The sequence below is a fragment of the Chroicocephalus ridibundus genome, chromosome 2 (genome assembly GCF_963924245.1).
Source record: "Chroicocephalus ridibundus chromosome 2, bChrRid1.1, whole genome shotgun sequence".
In the NCBI taxonomy this organism is placed as follows: Eukaryota; Metazoa; Chordata; class Aves; order Charadriiformes; family Laridae; genus Chroicocephalus; species Chroicocephalus ridibundus.
The window spans coordinates 11,446,958-11,472,100 of record NC_086285.1 but is presented as its reverse complement, the minus strand read 5'-3'; the positions used below and the strand labels follow the sequence as shown (position 1 = coordinate 11,472,100).

Sequence of the window (25,143 nt, the reverse complement as noted above, 5' to 3'; positions counted from 1 at the left end):
ACCTGACATTTAGCCTTCGTAGACTACTTGTTTCCAATGATGTGATCCCCATATAGGCTGAACCAATAGTATCATAAAAAGACAGTTGTATATGTAATGAAAATGAGAAATTCCTAGATCTTACACTGCTACAATAATTGATAAATTGGCAATAAAAAACCACAATACTGACTCAACTTTTAGTGTATCTAGATAGAGTCCAGAAGCGAAAGTTACGTAAGTGGAACTTCAGAAATGCGTAAGAGTGAGATTCAGACCAAAAATTAAGACACTTAAAATGGTACCTACATAGAAGACAGCTGTGTAGTATCCGTAAGTGAACTAAATCTAATCGACACAATCAATCCAGCTAACCATATACAGATATCTACATTAGGATGAGATGTTCTCTAGATCCCACATAGTAGCACTGCACTGATTCTAACAAAGGTTATGCATGTATACACTTGGATCTTGCATGCAACCTTACAGAAACATCAAGATTTAGATGACAATTTGTACAGATTGCGACTTTCAAATGATGACTGAAAAGTTATGTTTTACAGTCTGAATTACTCTGGTGTATTTTAAAAAACATCTTAATATGCATGTTTAGACATAGATGAAAAAGAAATGCAGGTTATATTAAGGGAAATAATATGATGAAAATTGACTAAGGTAATAATTTCAAATGAGGTAGGAGTCAAGTAGTCCATTTTAATATTACTTAAAATTAATTAATCCATTGTAATATTAATGAATTAATATTACAACACTCCTTGGGTTCTACATCTGGTCCACCTCTCTTGGTGCGTATTGAGCTGGCTTACATTTCTTTACAGCTATTACTGATTGGCAATTTTTACTAGACTAAATATAATTCTGAATGGGCTAAACTAGGCTACTAAGAAAGACTGTTCTTAGAAGAATTAGTAGCGGGATTGTTTCACTGCCTACAACATGACTAATCAGAATGCATAGACACTAACCAGTGGAAAATGTTGGAACTCTAAATGTCCAGTCGGTTTCGCTGATCACCATATGGCGGTGCATTCTTGAGTCTTCTCGAAGATCCCACATCAACAATGAACCATCTACTGTTCCAGCAAAAACTAATGTTGTTTTATTGGGACTAAAGCAGCAACATATCACCTGTTAAAATATGTAAAATATGCATGGTTGATATTATGGTAAAGGACAATGATTTGATAAGCCTGAAATATGTTTGTTCTTCCTGGGCATGCAAATTCAAAAAAGACAGATTATAGGTGTTTGTGGCAGAAGTACAATTTATTTAAAAAGGAAGTAGGATACAAGACTTTTAGTAGGCCTTCCCTTGTCAAGACAATTGTGTTGTTTAATCTGCATCTACTGCCAAAAAACTGAAGGGGGTGATCAACTGTATGATAGTGATGGGTAGAGAGAAGTCCTGACAACACCTGAACCAGCTGTTTTACTTCCGTTCACTCTTCAACCATGAAATGGATTCAAAATTTAAAAAACAAACAAACAAAAAAATCCCCAAAAGTACTGTGACCATCACTACATTCTAGTACTGGAGCACAAAATGGAATGAGAATACTGCTCACCGGGCTCAAATGTGTTTCTCAAAAGATGACATATCTTGCAGCAAGACAAGAAAACAAAATACACATATAAAGCCTTTTATTCAATAAGCAAGTACACAATGTTATTAAAACATACCTCTGAGTCACATATTAAAACTTTCTGAGGACTGGAGGGCTGCCAGATGTTCCAAACACATATGATGCTCTTTCTGTCCAGTAAACCAACACCTGCCTTTTCAGGTAATCCATGAACAGAAAGTAGTGTCTGCCTCTGAACTTGAGAGACATATAGGCAGGATATTTTTCTGTCTAAACCATTAAAAAAAAAATCAAGAAAGAAAAGCAATAAATAAAAAAGTAGACTCACTGCAGATGAAAAAGCATATTTAGCTGCTATAGCAACAACCAAAGGAGCTACGACGTAATTATGAAGAATATTTCTATTAACAGTAGGTTGTTTTTGATGCTATACAAGAAAAAAGGAGGGACTAGAGAAGGAATACGAAAAATTAGAATAGAAAGCAAAAAGGAAGAGAGCCAGCAAGTTAATAGCATAATTATTCTGTGCATAAGCAAGCCAATCTGATCTGATGTCAGTATATATACTGAAAATTAAGCTAAGTCTCAAACAGGAAACAGCACAAGCCAGGCTTGTTCATCTCATGTGTTCTTGTTATAACACAAAACCGCACGTATTCTAATAGGTCTTCCTAACATAATTACAGATGCTTTATTTTTCATTTTTCTTTTCATATGAACATCTACTATTTATATGGGGAAAATATAACTGCAGTTCAAATATATCAGGCTATATTCTCCCTGTTCAATAACCTTGCTTTATTTGCAACTTTGGCCCTACCGTCAGCATAAGGAGTCCAAACAAAATTACACCCCTTGCCATAGCCCTCTAACAGCAGGTGCAAGAAATTACATCCGGGGCACCCCTGTATCATGCTAATCGCTGGCAGCTACAACGCTCTGATGTTCCCTATGTGAAAGCAATCTGCACAGAGCTACAGCAAGATGAGCACAATTAAAGGAAAAGCGGGCTTTACATCATCTACATAACCTGATATGTGCTGTTTGCACTTCAGTCATGACAAAGAGCATTTTGCATAAGGAAGAAGAGTTCACACTGCATACTAAAAGGTGTAGAATAAAGTTCCCTTACCATGGAGGAATGGCTGGTTAGTATTTAACTGGAAACAGCTATCACTAATAGACAGACTGGTTTGTCGAGATCTTAGTTTCCACCTGGGTTGTGTTGCAACTTGATCTTCCTCTAGCAAAACAGCAATCACCTTTCAAACATAATTACATTTATAGAAATAAAAGGGTCGTCTCATCTTTCAGCTTTGCTATTTGTAGCTTTATAAAGTATGTGGATTAATTTAATAAACCTTTATCAACTCTCTTGTTAATTGCCATCTTTGCAAATACAGCTTTACAGACATAGAATCATAGAATCACAGCTCTGGTTCAATTCCTTTGCAGAGAGATGAATCTCACTGATAATGAGTATTATTTAAGTAATTTATTTAAATTACTTAGAACAAGTACTGTAAGTGATCTATCACACTGTATACTTATGCACACAACTCATAAGGGATATTAAGTACATAAGTGTACCTGGCAAGCAGACCGGAGGAAATTTGCCAATCTTTGTGAATCAATTTTAGGTGTTAGAGCTCCATTCACTGACATATCCTGGCTGTTTGTGGGACCTAAGGAAAAACCAAAACCAAAACCAAACTGGAAGTTTCAAAAGGGAATCAATTAAGAAAACCATAAGAACAATGTAATTTTTAAGCAAGAGGAGAGTGTCAGGAATCAACTTCTCTTCATCAGAAATAACAGTACTGAAGAACAAGATCTGTTGGGGAATCATATCTGCTGCCAAGAGGAACAGCGATCCAGAGGGAAGAAACTATTTCTGCCAGTTATTCTCCACCCCCTCCACAAGGGGATTCAGAATGCCTATAGCAGTTTGCTATCAACACACCCTGCCACATTACAAATTCTGACAATTAACGGATACAAAAAAGAAAGTTTACATGCATACATCTATAAATGAATAAGATTAAAATGTTCTTCACCTCCAGATACAAGGGCACTTTCTCCTGGATGCTGTGTCCATTTCTCCAATGTCTCAACTTCCTCAGTCTGAATGTCTCTCTCAAGATTGTCCTCGTTACACTGAACATACGCCTAAAGTAGAAAGATGAAGTGATCAATATATGGTTGACACAGAGAAGGACAGCATATAACTGAACAGAACTTAAATACTCATTTTAAAAAAACCGATGTGTTCAAGCTCTTCTGTTTGTAAATTCAGACCTAAGCATGCTGACAGAGTGTCACTAGTTTGTGCATGCACGTTTTACCACATTTCACACAAGAGTGCTAGACTTACTGCAAAAATACAGAATGTCTTACACGATGCATAAACACTAAACCCAGCATACTTGGGACAGCAAGCCACAGACATACAGGAAGTCCTTCAGAAAATGGGAAGGAACATGAGAGTCCTCTTCCAATACAGAAAGGAAATGGCCTGTCTGGCCAAAAGTTTTGATATCATTGCTTTATGGTAATTAAGGCTTAGAGATTAAAATGATTAATTTATTACTTTACTGTCCCATTAGCTTTAATAACTTTCTTTGGTAAGGAAAATTATTTTCTAGAACAAGAATCAGCACTTTCAGGATTTAAATATTACTACATATTTGTTACCCACCTGCTTAGTGTTCATTTTACCAAAATTCCTGATATACATATCATACTCATTTACAGGAGGCAAATCCAATAAGGAAAAACTAACTGAGAAGTCCAGATCAATTAGTGGGAGAAGTTCTGAACTCCGTTTTCTTTAGAACGAATCACAAGAGAGAAACACAAAAATGGTTAAGACCAAGTATTTGGTATTCCAAAAGAAAAACAACATGATTTTGTACGGTACCAGAGATCTAGCAATCCATTGATCTATGCGAATTGAAGCTGTACCAAAATTAATTGACAGATAAAAGTATATCAACAGAAGTACATATAATATTGTTACGAGTTATCATTTAATGTTATGCTGAGATAATTATCATATTTGAAAATGTAATACCGGTTGCAAATGGCAAACTTATGTGGTTTATTATTAAACCCAAACTGTCAAAGCCTAGCATGATCATCTTGCCTAAGTATTCAAAAGCTGTTCTGCGAGGTAACAGAAGAACGTATCTTTCTTCCTAGAGTTAGGATGGTGGCTAAGTCTCCTAAACTCATTTTATTAACTTACATCACCTATATGTGTGCATGTTTTATAAAGATCATCTATAATGTCCTGGTTTTGTTAGACTTACATCACTAAGGACAGATAACAAAAGCAGCAATCCTGAAATATATTTTAAACATATACATGAAATGAATTTAGTGTTGATTCATAACCTGTGGACATAATACTGACCTCTTCCCCATAAAGCAGGCCTCCAAAAACCATCAGTTATTGGACCACTGGTCTTAAACTAAATGGTATGAAAGGGAGTACTCGAGATTGAGGAAGACTACACATTTTTCCACTCATATTTTTTGTTTTGAACAAGATTAGCACATTGTACAGTATTTGAGATCCTTGAATCGCTTCGTCCTATGAAATACCACATCTTTCCATCTTCCTAAATTCCCTTGCTGGAACGATAAAAAAATAACTCAACTGCCTTATCCAGCTCCCCTCAATCCTTTTACTTTCTGCCTGCCTCAATTCTTAATTTTTTCATCTTTGCTCACAAATAAAACCGTATTTTGATTCTTAATTGGAAAACAAGTCTACCGTAATATACTCTATCTTTCCCTGACTTTATGTGATATTAAAACATTTATGTGACATTATCATCCTACCACGTATGTGTGGATAATGAAAAGACAGTCAATCTTCGTCACAATTCACACAACTACCTATCTACTTTAATGTCATAAAACTGTTAAAATATTTTGAGAGTTAACTGCTTGTTACAGATGTATATTTACAACTTAATTCCATGCTCTTACTATAGTACAGATTACTTGACAATGAGAAAGTTTCTGTTGTCTCCCTTTCTCTCTCTTGCACTTTCAGGTTTTTTTAACATACTTAATATAAATACAACCCAGATACAATTATGGGTCTGTAGCAATTCCATATCTAAACAGTCTCACAGATGCATATTCTAGTTGCAGTTTCTTCTCAGTAAGGTAGTCTTTGAAAAGGGAAAAGACTAGAGCAACATGAACTGAAATTTGTCCTCTGATATTTTAGGCTGGATTTTTCTTTATGCATAAGGACAATTTTCACATCTCCTTTTTGCTACTTGATGATATCTATTGCATTTTCTTACCCACATTTTATTTTTACTTCTACTTCCTAGTACACCAGTTCTTCACAAATATTGTGGGCACAGATTGCCGAGATCTAATTCAAACGTATGAAAGTTGCTTCCTAGTTACAAATCTTCATGATATGCGTAGACAAATCCTTAAAATAAACTAATAAGCCTCTTTTATTAATACTTACAACTCCAAAGTGCCACAGGTCATTTATGGGATGCTTCCAGTCTATTCACTGGTAGCAATGTACTGTCACAGCATTAAATTCCACAAACCCTTTCTCTTTCCATGAAAACGCTAGTTATCTTCACAGGCTATATACATTGTTGGCATGTACACAAAGTTATATACATAGTCATAATCAGCCATAGCACGTAATTAGTAGAGGCTGACAATCATTTCAGAAGGCAAACCTTCAAAGCGATGCCTTTCTGAATTTCCTAATCTGTCTCCACTGTCTAGAGAAGAAGCCTAGACAATGAACTCATGTAAAATTTGGGCATATAAATTTAGGCAAGGTGACTTAGACAGCCTGGACAATAAAATCTCCCTTACGTGAAGGTTAGCCACTGACATGCAGCCAAGATGCAGAGGAATCCAGTATTATCAATAAAATTTAATATTCTTGCTTTATGCGTCCAATTGATGTAACCCAAAATTGGAGTTACATACAGTGTTTCAGATAAATCTGGAGCTCCTGGCAAGTTCCACAAGAAACAGGCATCATTTTTTTTCTTTAATACAGAGCTGTTTCAGATGTCTCAAATCTAGACCAATTTTAGATCAGTAATAACATGTTTTTACACCAACCGGTGTTATCCCTAAAAGGGAACATGCTATTTTGGCAACAGTATGTACCATATAGAGTCTTGATTATTTCAAGAAATTACAGTTCTGCAGAGCCCTGAGAGCAGCTAAAAGGCTTGCTCTTTGAAATTATAAGCCAATATCCAATTAAGTGACTGAAGAATAATACAAAGAAATTACAATCCTGGCAAATCATTCTGTCATAAAGTGATACACATAAACTGATATATAGCTAACTTTCTGTTATAAAATAGCACATAGCAAAGCCTGTAAATTATATTTACTTAAGAACTAAATACTGTTAGCTTACAAAATAATATTTGACTCTAAAAGTCTCAAGATTATAAACTTCACATATTTCACATATAATAAAAAAGTTACATCTCACATACATAGTGTGGTGCCGTTTTGTGTGGATTATTTAAAATACACTTACTTCTGCTTACTAGCCATACTTCGGCTACTTTGTCGTTGGTTTGCCATTTGAAAATCCATGAATATTCCACAAAAAGAGTTTCTGACAGAAGGGTATTGCCTTTCTGTGATATTACAAAACATTATTATTGTTATAATTCACACTTTACAGTGCATTAAAATGTAAAGCAGTAAGTCTAAAAAGCAACAGATGTATTATGACACAGCTACTAAAAGTTAATAGTTTGCACTTTACACAAAGTGCTCTAGCACAGTTATTAGTACAAGAAGTTGCTCAACTTCAGTAATGGGCCAGCATTTTTCCCTTATTATGGTCCTTTATCAATCAATTCAAAATGACTGGCCATTGTAATTTTTATTTCAGAAGAACGTGTCTCTCTCTTTCTCCTGCCATTAGCAGGTCCTTTGTTCCCCTGTGTACAGTAAAATGCTCTATCACGAATTTAAAATCATATCAAATTCACACAGACTACACCATGTGCATGCTACACCTCTAAATGAGAATTAAATGCCTACAGCTTGTGGAGAAACTCATCAACACAAGCTTAACTGATGCCCTTGGATGAATACGCAAAACACTGAAACTTGTTGCTTTAAAAGCCACGGTTAATGGAACAGCTACAACATCTGATGTCATGTTGATTTTACTCCCTTTCCTGGCTCGGTGGTAGCTAACTGACCTTAATATCCAACTTCCAGTCAGGACGAATGGCATTTCACTTCCTCAGAGGAAGACTGCCTTTTTAGATAATACTTCTAAAAATCATCACCAGAATGATCAACAATCATTTTAACCAAATGAGATAAATATTTTATCAAAAAAGAGTGTTGTGTAATTTACAATAAAGCAGTAAGTGCTACGATTCAGAATTTAAAAATCCAATTCTATATTAGAATTCCATCCTGTTCATTAGATCTATAACATAAATGGAATTATTTTACTGATTTGATATTGTTTATTAGAAACAAAACAATAATTGCATAAATCTTCTACAAGAATAAATTCGTATTACAGTATACTGGTTCTGACTTGCAATGACTACTTAACTGAAAATCTATTGATACCATAAAGACTTACAAAAACTCCATGCTATTCTTCCATGACTCTACTAACTTTGTATGAACTAGAGTAAAAAGCTGTTTAAGATTCTTTTGCACAATGATTCTATACTGACATTCACATGAGTGGAAAGTGCAAAGGGGAACCACAGCTGTAGTCAGTTAAATAAGTAGATCTGGCACTCACAGCTATCAGATCAACTGAATACAAGATAGTAATTCTATAGTCACATTTCAGAAAAAAAACTCTGCATTTTAAAAGTGATGTAGAACTATATATTTAACTAGTATCTGTATTTCTCTTGCCTTCCCACCCAGACCAGTGCCTTCAACTTTGCCTAAAAGAAAAAGGCAAATTAATGTCACCGGAAGCCCCATGCTGTTCTAACACTCCTCCAGTTTTCAAAATCCAGACTCTCATATCCTTCTCTTACCCAAAATAAGACATATTAAATGTCAGTCTGTAAATTTTTATACTTCACATTTTAAATGATTAGTAATGCCTCTGAATCATTCTTCAGCAATGCGAAAGTTACAGTACTTAACCACAAACCTAAGTGACTCATCCACAGAGGACCAGATTTCTGCCTCAAGGCAGACTTCTAGAAAAAGTGGCCTGTTTACTCTGAAGTTGTACGTGCTACTCATACATTTAATAAAAAAAGACTGGTATCTAGTCACATACCAATGATTGACTCCTTTTTTACATTTTCAATTTTCTTTGGCAACAAAGTACAAATTCTATCATTTTCTGCACTAATTGCTCTTTGAATTTCTTCAATTTCTGATGTTCTGGAAAACGGAATCTCCCTTAGGTTTTCTTCTGCATCTTTTTCTTCACCACTTTTGTCTTCATCATCATCAAAATCATCTTCATAATCCTTTAAAAGTAAAAGGACTTTCAATAACAAATAAACATGGATTACAGATGTATTTTTCAAGATCTTTTTTAAGAAACTATAAAATACTGTCAAAATAAAAATAAAATTCTCATACAGATGGCTATAAATCCTCTGACTGAAAAACATTTTAAAATAACTCTTTGATAGAAAGAAAGTGGCACGTCTTGATTGTGTGGTAATTTTAATCAAGAGAAGATAATTCCACAGTGTTTTTCTTCAGTGCTCAAAATAGATTCCTTTTTGGTTTTTCTAAATATCCTAAAGTAGGAACTATATGTTTAGTGAATTATGTTCTCTTTAAAGAAAGAAAATGACAGATTCAGTAGCATAAATACTTCATAGATGTATAAAGTTGTTTATTTGATAGCTTTAATTCAAGCTGCCCTTCAATGGCAGGCTCAAATTTACCTAACTACCACACTATCTGTTTGCAAGTCCATGCACAAGGCTCATACGTTAATAATTATCTTAATTAAGACAATTCATCTTATAATGATCTATATCATTAGATATAGAAATAATCACCTAACACAAATCATATGAACAAGTCTTAAATGTGCTCATTTCTCTCCACTGAATTGCAAAGGGCTACTACAGTAAACAGCTCAACAGCTTCTAATGTAAGTGGAGATGAATTCTAGTTACGCTGAACAAAGACGAAGCTGGTTCAGCCACCAATGAAAGTACATTCAACACTCTCTTGCTGAGAGCAAACAGCTCTGGCACAAGAGAGCTAAAAGTAAAAGTGTTCAATTAAACAAATTAGTGGACTGATGTGTGTCAATACTTTTTTCATGATATTTTTGCAATGAAAAACTATGAGGCTTTTTTTTCCTCCTGAAATTGATTATTTGCTCCCATTATTTAAAAAATTCAGCATTTTTCACAGAAAATAATTTCAAAATAATTTCAATGTCAATAAATGAAATTCAGGAAGACAGAAAGAGCATCTTGTGAAGACTTCAACTGAAAAGTAAAGGTTTGTTCCCAACCCCTGATGAAAACTAAGTAAATACATAGCAGAGAGTTTCTACATAACATTTTAATTACTATTATCTACTGTTAGCCAAGTTAAGGTCACTGTCACCAGAAAAGAATAAGTAAAAGCCATGTAATATTCTGTAATTTTTATTTCTGCAAATAAAGTTAATCACTGTTTTGCTACATGAGAATTACTTCAAAAGGACAATTGTATGCTTACACTTACTTCAAAATCATCTTCATAATTTGCTGAAAAGTTATCAAATCCCGTGTCTGAATTATAGATATGTGTATCTGTCATTTCCTAAACAAGAAAAATAAATTAAATTGTTAAATAATCTTACAAAAAATTTAAATCTTTATCTGCCAAATCTTAACATAAATATAGATGAATGTTCTTCTCAGGTATTTCTACATTTTCAAGGAAATGTACAACAAATTCTGTTTAGAAATATGAATAAGTGTATTAACAAGTGATAATTATTGACTTAAAATAGTAATACAGGAAGACAAAACAAAACTCAACCCTATTTTGGGAAAACCAACTGTTTTCTCAGCAGTATTTTTACTAGGAAATACATAAAAACTGCTATGTTGCCTACAATTTCAATAGTGTACAGTAGCTCTTATGATGGTGTAACAACATAAGACTGTTCTACTTTTTTGAGAATTACAGAAAATTATCCCTATACCTAAGTTATACTGGAGGACTCAATCTGTTAATAAAATAGTGCAGATGTTGGAACCAGGAAAGCAGATACATGGATACAACAGGAAAATAAGATATTTTTATGCATAAATAATTTTGTTAACTTTGAATCCTCTAGTGTATTTACATGGAATAATATTGATGGCATCCCTGAAATAATTTGAAAAAATTGCCTTTCTCTAGCTTATTGAACTTGATTAAAATAATGCCATTTAATTACGCCAACGCGTACCCCAAACAAACATAAAACTTAAAAGAACACACACAGATCTACCCAATCGTTAGTTAGCCTTTGCCTTCAATAGCCTCTTCAAAGTCACAGACTAAATTATCCACATGTAAGGGATTTTAACAGATTTCAAAATGGAAATAAAAGCGAGGTTTTATGAAAATTATCTAGCATAACAGCACACCTATTACCTACTTCCATATTTACAACCAAAGGATAGCAGCTGGCTGTCAAACTCCAAATTAGGCACACTTTTGATCCTTTCACAACTCTTGAAGAGATAGAGCCACCTAGTTTTCACAGAATGTAGTACTTGGAAAAGTATTAAGGACATTATACCACAGTAAACAGCTTCTCTGGATACCTTACTTTTCAGAGTCATCAGACTCCTAGAACTAGGACTACAGTACTTCAGTTTTTCTGGTTGTGGCCTTTTGTCATTTCTCAGATCCATCTTTGGATCCAGAACATGTTGTATTAGTCAGGTTGTCCATTTGGGCAGAACTGGACAAAATCAGCCAAAATTTCCCCAATTTGTTCTGCCTGCAAGGTTGCAGGTACCCAGCAGTAACTAATGCATACAAGTGGTTTTTTTAAGTCCTTATTCCACTTAGTCAAAGACACATGTAATAATACACCCATAAAGATTGTTATAGTCTTTAGTACCTTACTATAATAATCTCTGAATATGCCTATAGATTAATAACACATAGATGTTTATAATATTGCATCTGTTACACATTTAGCTTTTACACACTAAAAACCTCCACCTGTCAGTAGCTGTCAAATCTTACCGTCCTCATAGGAACCTCCTACATTCCCATAGGAAATCAGAATCATCCTATCACAGCTAGGTCCCTACTTTAAACAGTACATGAAGAATACATTGTCAATACAAAGCAGGATTAGGGAATCATGCTGGAATACCTGGATGACTGTGGTATTTGGAATAACAAATATATGAAGAAATTCAATAGCATAAAGTTCAAACCCATGGAATTTGATTTGATTATCCCTGTTGAGTCAGGTCTTAAGTAGAGATCTCACCCTCCTAGATCGCCTCCTATTGCTAATGAAGACAGAGAAGATTATGGAAAAGCAGACCAAATATAAAAGGAGTGAAGTGCCTATTTCTCTCCACAAACTACAAAGGAAATTTAAGGAAATTCACGTCCTCACCATGGACAATTCATGCCCCTAAAGGTGAGCTGAATCTGGACCTTAAAGATTAGAATGGATGCCACCTAGAACCTCAGCTGCTGGAAACATTAGAGGAAGAGAACCGTTTGAACACATTAGTTGATCCAGGATGACTGTTGGCCACAGCAGTAAGAGCTGTGCAGATTAAAAGTAAGAATATGTCAGAAAGCTGCTTCTTTCAGGAACAGATAAGTATTTATGTCATGTACAGTATTACACAAGGCACTGATGAAAATTCACATTCAGTGCTGTGTTCAACTCTGGTCACTCGTATTCAAGAAAAATTAATGCATATTGAAAGAAAGAGACAGCTGCTAGAATGATGAGAGGAACGATGAATTTGGCTTGCATAGGTCAGCAAAATTAAGTCAGAGAAGAGATAAACACACTTTCTATAAGCTCATTAGTGGACGAATCATAGAATTATAGAATTGCCTGGGTTGGAAGGGACCTTTCCGATCACCTAGTCCAACCATCAACCTAACTCTGACAAAAACCATCACTAAACCGGATTTCTAAGCACTACATCTACCCGTCTTTTAAATACCTCCTGGGATGGTGCCTCAACCACCTCCCTGGGCAGCCTGTTCCAATGCTTAACAACCCTTTCAGTGTAAAGATTTTTCCAAATATCCAGTCTAAACCCGCCCTACCACAACTTGGGGACGTTTCCTCTTGTCCTATCACCTATCACTTGGGAGAAGAGACCAACCCCGACCTCGCTACAGTCTCCTCTCAAGTAGTTGCAGAGAGCGAGAAGGTCTCCCCTCAGCCTCCTTTTCTCCAGGCTGAACAACCCCAGCTCCCTCAGCTGCTCCTCATAAGACTTATTCTCCAGATCCCTCACCAGCTTCGTTGACCTTCTCTGGACGCCCTCCAGCACCTCAATGTCTCTCCTGTAGTGAGGGCCCCAAAACTGGACACAGTACTCAAGGTGGGACCTCACCAGTGCCGAGTACAGGAGAACGACCACTGCCCTAGCCCTACTCACCACACTGTTCCTGATACAGGCCAGGATGCTGTTGGCCTTCTTGGCCACCTAGGCACCCTAAAAAAGTACTTGAGCTAAATGCTTGTGCTAAAGCAAGAATAATGGAAATGTATTGGAAATCAGAAGAAAAGAGTAATAGAGGTCTTAGAACATCTTTGAAAGAGAAGTGTTTCTGGCATGAAAACAGCCAGGTTTTAATACAAGTTAGTATGGTTTTGAACGATATGTGGCTGAAATATATATATATGAACGATATATGGCTGCCCATAACATGAGAATATGGAAAACGATGTCTTCATTAGGTACTACTACTTTTTCCTAGATTAGGACCATAATCCTACAACATTCTAAGACAGAATTTAGATTTTGGGGGATCGTTACAAACAATTGAAAATATGACAAAATATTTTAGAACTTTTTATGGTAAAGTTAGGCTGTATCTGCACAGACCGGTCCAAACAAACCCAGGTCTTTACGGCTTGCGGTTCAGACTTGCTGAAAACTTGGTTCTGTCTGCACCTGTCCACTTAAACATATAAAAACACTTTCCTCTTTCTTATGGCAACTGTTTTAAGAAACATATATGAATTTCATTGCTAACTGCATTGTACTTGTTTTACAGTACATATTATTTGCCTATGTCAGCTGTTTATAGAAAGAAATAATATCCTTTAGGTATGTGTATACGATTTGTAGATGATTTGTATTACATATCTAAGCTCTTCCCACTTACTGAGAGTTATTTTTTTAAGCATAGAACATACTGAAATACAGGTCAATAGATGGCTACCTTCAATGCTTAGAAAATTTATACAGAACAAATCAGTTTTCTAATGCTGTATCCAGAAAGAGAGGTTGGGAGATACCTGAAGACCAATATACATAAATCTTATCTTATCTTAGAATGGCATTATATTAAAATATGTATTGTAATTGTTATTAATCCCAAGAAAAACGCAACATTCTAAGTTCCAAAACCAAAATAGTTTTACCTCTTGTCTTGTGTCTCTTTCCTCTTTTTCAATGAGTCTTTCTTTATCACTTACAATCTTTCTGAAAAAAATAACATAATTTCTATTGATTAACTCAGAAGAAAGCACTATTTCTGTTTTGGTTTTCTTTTCTGTTTGTTTTTCGTGTTGTTGTTTTAGAAAAAATAGGTCTTTTTTCCTGAAAAGGAAAAAATAGTTGAAAATTTGCAACAAATTGAAATATTTATACAAATACTTTGATAGATCTCTATTTATGATACAAAATAACAATGAGACAGACAAGTGATTAATCAACTAAAACCTGCAAAAACCTTGTCCAAATTTAATGCCTATAATTGATCAAAATGAAAGAAAAAGTAAGGAGGAAAAAGTGTATTAAACCCACACATCCATTAGTTGGATTAATGTCTGCAGCTAACTGGAGATCAACATCAGATTGGTGAAGTGTGCTCTAAAGCTATCTGAATTGTGGATTGACATTCAAACCGGGTCTTTCATTCAGGGATTTTATTTATGAGGACAATACAATCAGGGTCAGAGAGCAGGAGAAAATCACCAACCAGCTCTACTCCTTTACAACCTATTTGATTATTTTATAAGTAGACTATCAGACTTCAAGAAAAGAATGTTCTGACTTCTTAAGTAAGAGGGTGTTCATATATACTGCTGCTGGGACTGACAAACATAAGAAAAAGCAACAATATAAATAAAAATTTGGTTTGATCCTCTCATAACAAATCAGAATGATTCAATGTTGACAGTGCTTAAGCCTGAACTAGGGGTTTGGGACAGTGATCTGTCCCGTGCTTAAGAAACAGTAGTAACACTTGACCAATAATGGTAGTGACTTCACTGAGTCTGTCAGTGTCCCCAGAAGGCAACATGCCAGTCTTCTATTTAGCTAGGCAGCTAAACTAGGGTTTACGAATGAGAATTGTGGCTGACAATATATTTGGACAGCCATACTTCAGAAAGTTGTATAGGAATTTCACATGGCTGAAGCATTAAAGAATGAAAAGAGAACTAAAATACATAGAGAGAACTTCTGTAAGATTTTATATTTGCTAGTAATAAAACTTAGAAATATCATCCTGAAATTTTACTGATCCTACTGAGGATGACCTGGATCTTTCCATTTCACATACAATGGTAAACTCGCTATATATATCTAATGCTTTAGATACCATCCAGAGTAGGAACTAAGTAGAGATATTCAAAGTAAAATATACCATATAAGGGAGTCCTATATAGTTCATCATGAACCTCACATGTGTCCACGTGCCTGCATAGTGAATTTCCAGGTGGTACAGTACAGCATTTCTGTTTCTCAAATTACGTGCTCAGATTAATATACATGTAGTTTGCAAAGACTGCAGAATATGTCTTGCATAATAAATGGAATACAAATACATACATTTTTATATGAATCCTCTTAGAGGCAAAACAGACTTTTTTTTTTAATTGCTATAGTATCCTACAAAGGACCTATGAAAAAAAATTATATTCACCCTAGATGTTTGACATCAAGAATTCATGCTTATTGTTTTGGTGGTGACTGAATCTTAGTAGATAACACACCGTATACATGAACTTTAAATCTCTGAGTTTACCTTGCACGTTGATGGCTCATTTCTTCTTGAATCCTCTCTTCTTTTTTGTGTTCACTGTTCTGTAAAAGAAGTCACAACATTCATGTCTCAGAAATGCTGGGATAAAATATGCATATGAACCTGTATTAGTAGTAGTAATATTAAACAATAAGAAAGGTTTCTAATGAATTATTTCAATTATACATACTATTTTTTAATGAGTAATTGTTTGTAGGAAGTTCTGTGTATGAAGTAACATCAGAATAATCTCCTCCTTACAGATATGGTAAGCAAAGAAAATAAACACCCATAAAAGATATGCTATACACACAATATGAGCTTCTCCTGATAATATTAAATACTCAGGAGTGAAATTTGGCTACATCCCCTTCTGCAATGCATTTCAGAAAGGAAAGAATAAGGGATCTTGAGTCTACTCCTTTGCTTAACCAAACCTTATAATGCTTTACCAGAGTAAATTCTGGTTTTTTCATAGGAAAGCTTCACATTACTATGTTACTCTGGGCCCAGTGTATACTCCTTAAAGTGTGAGCCCAGAGCACTTTCCTAAACAACTCTCTGGCATGCCTGAAAAACTGTTAGGGACTAGGGGCTGACCTCAGTAGGCTGTGGCCAGCAGGTTTTGAAGGATGAGATTTTAACAGTAAGAACTGTAACAATTCACACCACTTGGACCCGGAGACAGAGAACAGTCTCTGGCACTTTTAATCCCCAGTACAGGGACTTGACTTGTAAATTCTGTATTATGAAGGTTGCCTAAGTTTGGAAATGCATTCAATAGGTTGTTTAAGATAAAGGTGCTTTTCTCTATCCATGAACATCAGAAAAAAAACCCCGTAACTCTGAGACAGAAGCATCAGCATCAGTGTGTATATTCTGTATCAGCTACTTAAGTAAATTTCCAAGGAAGTCAAACCTTGAGCAAGCTCCTGAAAGACTTCTGAATTGCAGAAAGTCAGTTACAGGAATCACTTGTGGTGGACCCCTACACTGAAGATGGCTAGTATTTTCACTAGCAAATATATTTCTGAACTTTTCTTTGAGAAGCTTGTACATCTTCACTCTTTATGCAGCAGAAGAAACTATCCTAGACCATCTGAATGGTTCCATGTTCCATAAAACTTAACTGATTTTAAGAGTTACTATATATTTCTTCACTGCTTCTTGTAGAATGAGTATTATAAAAACCAGTAAAAAATGCCAAAGTTTTGATTAAGTGTCTAGGATATAACATCATGCTCTGTATTACAAACACAAAAGATGGCTTCAGAAGTAGAGGCAAAAAAAATAAATATAAGCGATCTATACTCATGTGCCTTCTTGTGAGTTAGATAACCATGCTCCCTTTACAGGCAACATGGAAAATAGCTGTTATTAAAATCATTTTTTTTTTTTTTCTATAAAGGCAACCAATACATTTTAATGGACCTCTAGCCTAAACTTACATCTACTTCAAAGTGTTAGCAAAAATTTCAAAAGTCATAGCAATAAAGAATTTTATGAATAAAAGGCATTTCTAACATATAGACAAGTTTCTACTTTAAATTTCATGGAAGAAATCAGCTCTGGGTTAGGATACTTAAATGCAGATGTAGTATTTTAATCTACCACTTCAGCCTCAAATTTCAGAAAATGTTGACTTACGATCCTATTATTTTTATTATTTACCTTATCAATGATGATATATCAACAATTAAAGCAAGCTATAAGGTAATGTTTTAAAGTGTTAACAAAACTAACCCTTAGATCACGCTTCTTCCTTTCATTTTCTCTACTTTTTCGTCTCTCAGTAGCTTCTGCTCGTTGCTCTTCTCTGTCTCCATGGGAAGATCCCTCTTTACATCTCTTTGATTTATGTTTTTCTTCCTCTTCCTTTTCATAACGTTTATGACTTCTCTCTTTTGAGAGCCTCTCTTTTCCTGGCCCAACAGAATATTCTTTTTTTTCTCTGTGTCTTCTTTCTCCCTCTTTATCCAACTCTTGATCTTTCTGTAACTTGTGTACACGTTCACCTTCTTCAACTTTGTAGGCTAAATATTTGTCAATGCTCTTTTTAGGATCGATATCCTGGAAAGAGGAAAAATAACATTAAAGAGCTGGAAGGCTCTCCAAGACCATTTTATCTTCACAAATCTATCCAATTTTCACCATTAGAATGATGGATTTGTAAGTACCTAATCTCCTTCTGTCATGTGTATCTTCCAGCCATTTTTTTTTAAATTCCTTATGATGGCAGGTTTCAAGTTATCATATCACTTGAGATTCTGATATTTCTTCTGGGACATGGCGTACATTGCTACAGAAAATTCTATGGATTATGGATTCTTCACACAAAAATTTAATTCTTTGTTTACTAGGTGGTCTAACATAAAATGGGATGTGTATTTACCAAAATCCTTGTCATAAAGCAGATGTAGTTGTACAAAAATAAATCAACGTTTGCTACGCTATTTTACTTTTACTTTAAAAGAAGAATGAAGTATGTCCTTAAAATAGAAAGGCTTGGATATATTTTGTTCTCATGTGTTTTGTACACTTGTGAGGACCTTACTATCTATGCATCTCTTGGATTTTTTGGGAACTGGAGTCTGATCCAGTTTCTTCATTATTCTATAATTTTATCTTATTCCATTATGAAACACTTCATTCCTTTCCCTTCCTTTACCTTCTTTTCTGTATGTCTTCTTTCTCGCTCTTCACTTCTTGTTTTCTCCTCCTCTAGAAAATATATGTATAAATTAATGAAAAAAATTATTATATTCAAACTCTGTACATAATTAACTCTAGCACATAGAAAATAGTATTTCAGTGATGTGGGTTTTCTAAAATATAAAAGCTTTCTAGATAAAACGTTCTGGTTAAATTCTCTCTCCAAAGCTGGTTACTCCTTTTTGTGTGTTGGACTCTATGATCTCAAAGGTCCTTTCCAACCATGAAGATTCTATGATTCTATGAATCGCTCTTCTTGATTGTCTTGTATGATGGCAAGAGTAATGACACATGCTAACTTCAGCAAACACCCTGCAACTCGGGGATTTAAATGGATCACTCAATACAGAATGTCTAGGCAGGAAGGTACTTATTCTCTTCAAGTCAAGTGACCAAAAAGAAACAAACAGTGACATTCACCCTCTCTTCAGTGGAATGGAAATGAGCAACAAAATTTTTGAAAGCACCAAAATAAAACTAGATTACGACAAGATTCTGCAAAGATACATGTTTCAATACGTACTCACACCTGCCTGTCTTTATCCTCTCTGCACATATAGGGTATGGTTTCAGAGTATTTCCATCTAAATATTTCAAAGTACAACAGCAACCCAAAACAACTTACCCAAACGATGCCTGCTTTCTCTTCTTCTGTGATGTTCTTTATCTCTTCCTTCAGATGACTTCAGATTATTTTGTCTATCTAGTTGCTTTATCTCATGCCTTTTATGCTTTTTGTCTCGTTCTCTACTGCTCTCCCTGTCTTTATCTTTTGGTACACGGTATCTTTCCTTCTCCAAACTTGACTCTCGAAGCTTATCTTTGTATCTCTCTCGGTGTCCTTCTCTCTGGTGCTCTTTTTCCCTTTCTCTCTCTCTCATTTTATCCCTGTCTCTTTCACCAGATTTAAATCTCTCTCTCTCTCTCGTTCTTTCCTTGCTCTTCCCTCTGTCTTTCCGTTCATGTTTATGAAAGTCTGTGTCATGAAGAGACTTTTCTTTCTGCAGTTTCTTTTCTCTGTGCTTTTCGTCTTCATTTTGACTATCTGGCTGTGATGCCTGAAATGATAAAAAAACATTAAAATTTTATTATTATAATTCAGCAATCTATTTAGATATAGTATATTAATGTAGAAAAATAAAATTGGATTGCTAACTATGAATTTAATTGCCCAAACTGTATTAAAATGCAGATATATTTCTCAGCTTACTTTGTAAAATTGCTAACATTATGTCTGTACTTATTGTAAAAAGAACCAACAAATAAAATAACAATAAGCTGCATTTTCAATGTATTTGAAAAAAATTTGGTAAAAAAAGAAAATTTACAGTGGAACTGTGCATTCTGTTTAGAGCTAGGTTGCAAAATTAACTAAGCATCTTAAAGCTGTTAGCTCATGGAGACAGAAACTGTGCCACCTTGTAAAATGTGACAGATATAAAAAATAATAATAGATAACTGGGCATCCTGCAGCTGCCATTGGAATAGAAGCTTAGCTTTTACTTGAACGGAAAACAGCATGTAAAGACTGAAAGAAAGTTTTTGGCCTAGATCCCTTGAGGATGCAACTACTCATACATTTTTCTAAAGTCATAAGAGACTATATTTTAACCTTCCTGAAACAAGTGGCACAACTCCCACTGATTTCACTATATCCACCCTTTCAGCTATTTACTCAATGCAGAACAAACAGAACTTGCTTTTATTATAGTCAATGAGTAAAGTGAATTAAACTTTATCCATCTGTTTCACAGAAAAGAAAGTCCAACCACACCACTTCTGTTGGAATTAAAGCATTTCAACTCAAATTTGTTAGCTTTAGCCCACATGGAAGTAGTGGAAATGTTACTGAATGTCTAAAAAATACAAAGCACTTATACCATAGCTCTGATGTAATTGGGAGCTAGGTAATAGAAAGCTAGGTAACAGGTGAACAGTAGGATGCTTTAGTTTATCAAAGGACTAATGAAGATCTGCACAAAACATAGAAAAGAAGACACATATTGGAAAACAGCTTTTAAAAAAATATACCGCAAAACTAGTATGAATATCAGTGGTGTTACTGACTGGAGCCTGAATGCCTATTTGACCAGTGAATAATGTAGTTAACCAGTTTAAAAGTGCATGACAAACATGATAGATGGTGATAACAAATGCAATCATAATATACACATAGGAAACTTACTAAGTATACATAAAGCAGAGCCGTAACTTGGATTTGGGTGGGCAGCAAAGCAGACCCCATTGTGTGCTGTGTCATTACCACAACAATGGTATTTTTTCCATTTTACCTCATGAAGAAATCTGTATAGTAATTATATATGACTTGTGTAGCTAGAAACAGTTGAGTGGGCCAGCCTCCGGACACACTTGGGACTAGACAGATTCCAGAACAGTCAGTTGTAGCAAGAAATTTAACAGCTACACATTAAAGATCCATACTGTTTGTATTCAGTAATGCTACCAAAAAGCCTTGAAGAGCTATTATAGGTCTACAAGGCAGACTGGCTAGTAGAACAAGCAGCCAAGCCTCTATGTTTAGACTGCTAATAAATTCCCTTGCTGTAAAGTAACTTAACATCAAAAATAATAGAAATAAAATAAAATTACCCTAAGATGTTTCCTAAGTTCTTCTGATTTCCAAGTATCTTCTCTGGTTCTTCTCTAGAACAGAAAAGACAGCAAAAGACTGAGCAATCAAACGGCTCACTTAAAGAATAGTTTTCAAAGGAAAGGATCACGGCATGTGTGGCAAGTACTACTGAGTTTTGTCATGTAAACATTGATTTGATTTAGCCTTAACGCGTATACTTACAGTTTACCTGATGTGACTGGGCCTGGAAGCCTGAAGCTCATTTCAAGTGAACCAAGGAAGCTTCTGGTTTAGTAATTGCACGCATCTCAAAAAATGTTGGCTCTATTTTTCAATCAACTGTCACTTAATATTTTAAAATGGTTCAGACTACCTGTGTAAGGTGACTGCCATATGAAATATTTGTATGTAGCACTGAAGAAAAAAGTAAAGGATCATGCAAATAATCAGAGTACATATGGACACTGTTTCACTAGACTTCTCCCTAGTTAAATAGGTTGTGTTTCTTCTGTCCTCATTTGCAGAGTTACTGCCCTTAACTACTTGGCTAAACTAAAAAAATCATATTGTTTGAGATCACTAATCTATTGAATATTTTTAACTAGTTCATGGAAGGATGAGGACTATATTCAAAATGACATGGCCAGGCTACATTTATTCTCAAATTTAGACTTGGTAAAAGTTACTGAAGTTTAACAAAATAACTGCTGATAAATATCTGAATGATGAGATGCACTGGTGGAAGAAAATAAACATACAGAACCCAATTTTTGCTAATTCATTATACTGAAGCAGCATTTTAGTAGTATATTTTAATTTTTTAATTATTCTACATGAAAAGATTCTTTTGTTTTCAAACTCAGATTTGATAGAAGATTGTAGTGGACTGGTAAACTTCATCTAAAGTCAATGAGAAGTACGAAGAAAGAAGCCTTTGTAACCAAATGAAAGTATCCTTTAAGTTTTATTTTCTTCTGATCCTTAAAAAAGGCAAAGAAAAAATAACAAATATTTACTCCTGCAGAAAGTCAGATGAGAAAGTAAAACCAAAATGGATCATTTTCTTGAGTGAAGTTTTTAACAAAACCTATGAAACCCAACTGAACTTGCGTGAGGGCAAGCTGGAAGGAAAGATATGGATGGGGGGAGAACAGTGGGCCGTATTACAGTCTCAAACAGTAACCTATTTAAAATCCCAAATCAATATTAGTATGTTTTGGCTTTAGACAGTATTTAGGTACATATCAGCAAACAAAGAAAGAATGCTAATGATGTTAATAGCCTAAAAACAACATAACCAATAGACAATATCAGATAAGGTAGTTTGAGATTTATTTCAAAGCTGAGGCAAAAAGCGTGCAGCAAACATTTAGAGATGATTCTCTGGAGCCCAAAAAGGCATGTCTGCCACTTTTCTGGGGTCTGCAGTTTTCATGTCCCTACCATCACAAGAATATATGGCGATTTTCCACTTAATTTTCTGCTTTTGCAGGAGACTAACAAACAAATAGAAAAAGAGAGATCTTTTATAAAGCTTAAAGAAACTTAATACCTTTGAGGCCACTGCCCCTCTGTAACTAGAAGAATCATTGTGCACACAAAAAGAAATGTTTAAAACAAACTTGAAAAGGATTTATTGAAGTTTCTCACCTGTCTGCTAATTTAGAAGTCCTTATATACTAACTTAAATCCAGATTAAGATTAGTTATTTAAACCACACTGGGGTTTAACTTAATTCTTCCACATGAGAGCATGGGGAGCTCATCAGCTGACAAAAAATGGCACAGATTTACTGAACTCAAAAAGCACTATGAAAATTTTTAACATGTAAGAATCTGTCCTTTAAACTAAACAAAGTTAGCAGAGCTCATGAAGTTAGCAGAACAAGATACCTTGCTACTTTAGATAAACTCTTCAAGACAGATCAAGAGGGGTTTCTTCACTCACAATGCAGAAAGATTGGAATTTTTCAGAACTTAACATTATTAAGTTAACTAAGCGAAGAACTCAGTTAACTATGATTCTAAAGAAAAAGAATCAGAAAAACAGTAAAATGTCTGTAGTCTTTAAGCCAGAGAAAAGTACTTTATTTTTTACATGTAAATATTTATCTTTCTTATTTCCAATATGAGTTGCCTATTGAAGAGCCCTCAAACAAGTAAGCAGCACAAGTGATAGACTTGATTTGACAGCAAAGAAACAGCAAAATGAGGCTTTCTCATACAGTGTGGCTGTTGGTAAATCTGCCTCAGGGTCTTTGGCAGTCTTATACCAACACAATTTTTTGATCCAAGTTTAACTTCCTATCACAATTCACTAACTCGCCTCTTTTCAGTAAAGAGGTTACTGATGTACCACAGTTACCGAAATATCTGAACTAAGGTTTTTAGAGTGGTCCTACTATTTCACATACACTGCCCTGCCACTCTCTCTCCTACTCTATTTTCTGTTCAACATGACCACCACAAATCAATTAGCTGTAAAATCCCAATTCATACAACAGTAATAAAAATTATTTGATACTTCTGCTTTTTCAAGTGAATATGTAACACGAATAATTGATGCTAGCATGTCCACGTGTTTTTGTTTCCTTTATTTTGGAACTCTAGACACTTTTCGTACTTTAACGCTATCATGCAAAAGTTATGTCAGTTCCTAAAGAACTAAAACACAAAAATTGTAAGTTACAGGAGTATCAATTATTAAATATACTTTGTCTACAATCTGAAACATTTACAGCTTTGGATATTTTCATAAACCACCCATCCTCTTCTGCAGAAAGGTCGATGGCTGATACAGCCTCATCCTTCTGCTAGAGGAATAAGGACTTGGTTACTACCGCTACTTGGGTGAGAGCTACACTGGCGTGCTGACAAAGCAAGGAGACTTGAATGGTCCCAGGAGGGCCACGGGGGTTCTCAGCGCCAGCAGAAGAAACACCAGGGCTGTTTTCTGCCTTTTCCCCTCAGATTCCCCGGCTCGTTCCTCGCCAGGGGACACGAGCTGCGGCAGCGAGACGCGGCGGGGTGAGGGGATGGCTCTGGCAGGCACCAAGGCACCTAAGGCACAAAGCGCCGGGAGCAGGGGCAGGCCGAGCAGAAGAACAAGCCAGGCCGGGCGGGGCGGCGGCCGTTCCCCGCCGCCCCCTCAGGGTCTTCCTGGAGCGGGGGAAGGGGCGAGGCGGCGCGGCCCCTCGCGCGGCGCCCGCAGCAGCCGGGCCTGGGCGGCTCCGGCAGGTTCGCACGGCTGCCCAGAGCCCCGACCGCTCCCCAGCGGCCTCTCACCTTGTCACCCTCCATGGCGGGGGTGAGGCGGGCGCCGCGTCCCGCCGCCGCCACCGGCCGCCTCCGAGCGGGCAGGAAACAGCGGCCGCTGCGTCCGGGCCTGCCTAGCAACAGGCGGCCAGGGGGAGGCAGCCGATGGGCCGAGCCATGGATGCGCGCCGCGGCCCGCCGCCAGGACGGGCGGATGCTGTGCCGCAGGGGATTGTGGGAAAGGGAGAGGCCGCCCAGCGGGAAGGCGGTGGAAGGAGCCTCTCGTGGCGTAGCTCACTGTGCTGCAGGATGGTGGCTGGGCACCTCCAGCCCTTTCTTAGGGAGAAGCGGCGGTCTGGGATGCCTGCCTGGCTGCGGGAAGGTTTTCCTCCTGGAGCCGGTGCCCAGCTGGATTCCCTCAGGTGGCGGGGGCGGCCCGGGGAGGGCTCGGCCTCGCCCCGCTCCATCCCGTGAGGAGGGGACGGGGCGCTCACTTGGCGGCCCCCAAAGCACCGTCGCTCTCCACTACCCGGCTTTTATAGGTTAAGGATACCGTGAAAGCATTCCTAATCGTAGCTGATCTACTTTTAGTAAAGTCATACACGACTGCCGTGGAAAAAAAATATGTTAGAGTAAGTCTTAACTTAATCTGACGTTTACCCAGATGTTAGGTAGATGCAGGTATGAAGAACTCCTGTAGAAATCAAAATAATATTTCTACAGTAGCAAATACCGGAGCTGATTTCTGCAACAAAGAGCAAGCGGCTGCTTACCC

The 25,143-nt window shown here is 36.3% G+C and overlaps 1 protein-coding gene across 1 annotated transcript in view; it reads right to left on the bottom strand.

The window, feature by feature from the left end:
- Nucleotides 1–24,835, bottom strand: part of DYNC2I1 (dynein 2 intermediate chain 1) — a 33,970-nt gene extending 9,135 nt beyond the window's left edge. Inside the window, 17 exon segments of the mRNA XM_063324425.1 lie at nt 969–1,131; nt 1,684–1,856; nt 2,719–2,848; nt 3,177–3,271; nt 3,644–3,755; nt 4,285–4,414; nt 7,141–7,243; nt 8,884–9,079; nt 10,308–10,385; nt 14,203–14,263; nt 15,813–15,871; nt 17,553–17,879; nt 18,478–18,530; nt 19,147–19,579; nt 21,132–21,185; nt 24,399–24,589; nt 24,592–24,835. Coding sequence (XP_063180495.1) covers nt 969–1,131; nt 1,684–1,856; nt 2,719–2,848; nt 3,177–3,271; nt 3,644–3,755; nt 4,285–4,414; nt 7,141–7,243; nt 8,884–9,079; nt 10,308–10,385; nt 14,203–14,263; nt 15,813–15,871; nt 17,553–17,879; nt 18,478–18,530; nt 19,147–19,579; nt 21,132–21,185; nt 24,399–24,589; nt 24,592–24,835 — 2,602 coding nt within the window.
- Nucleotides 24,836–25,143: the final 308 nt, after the last annotated feature.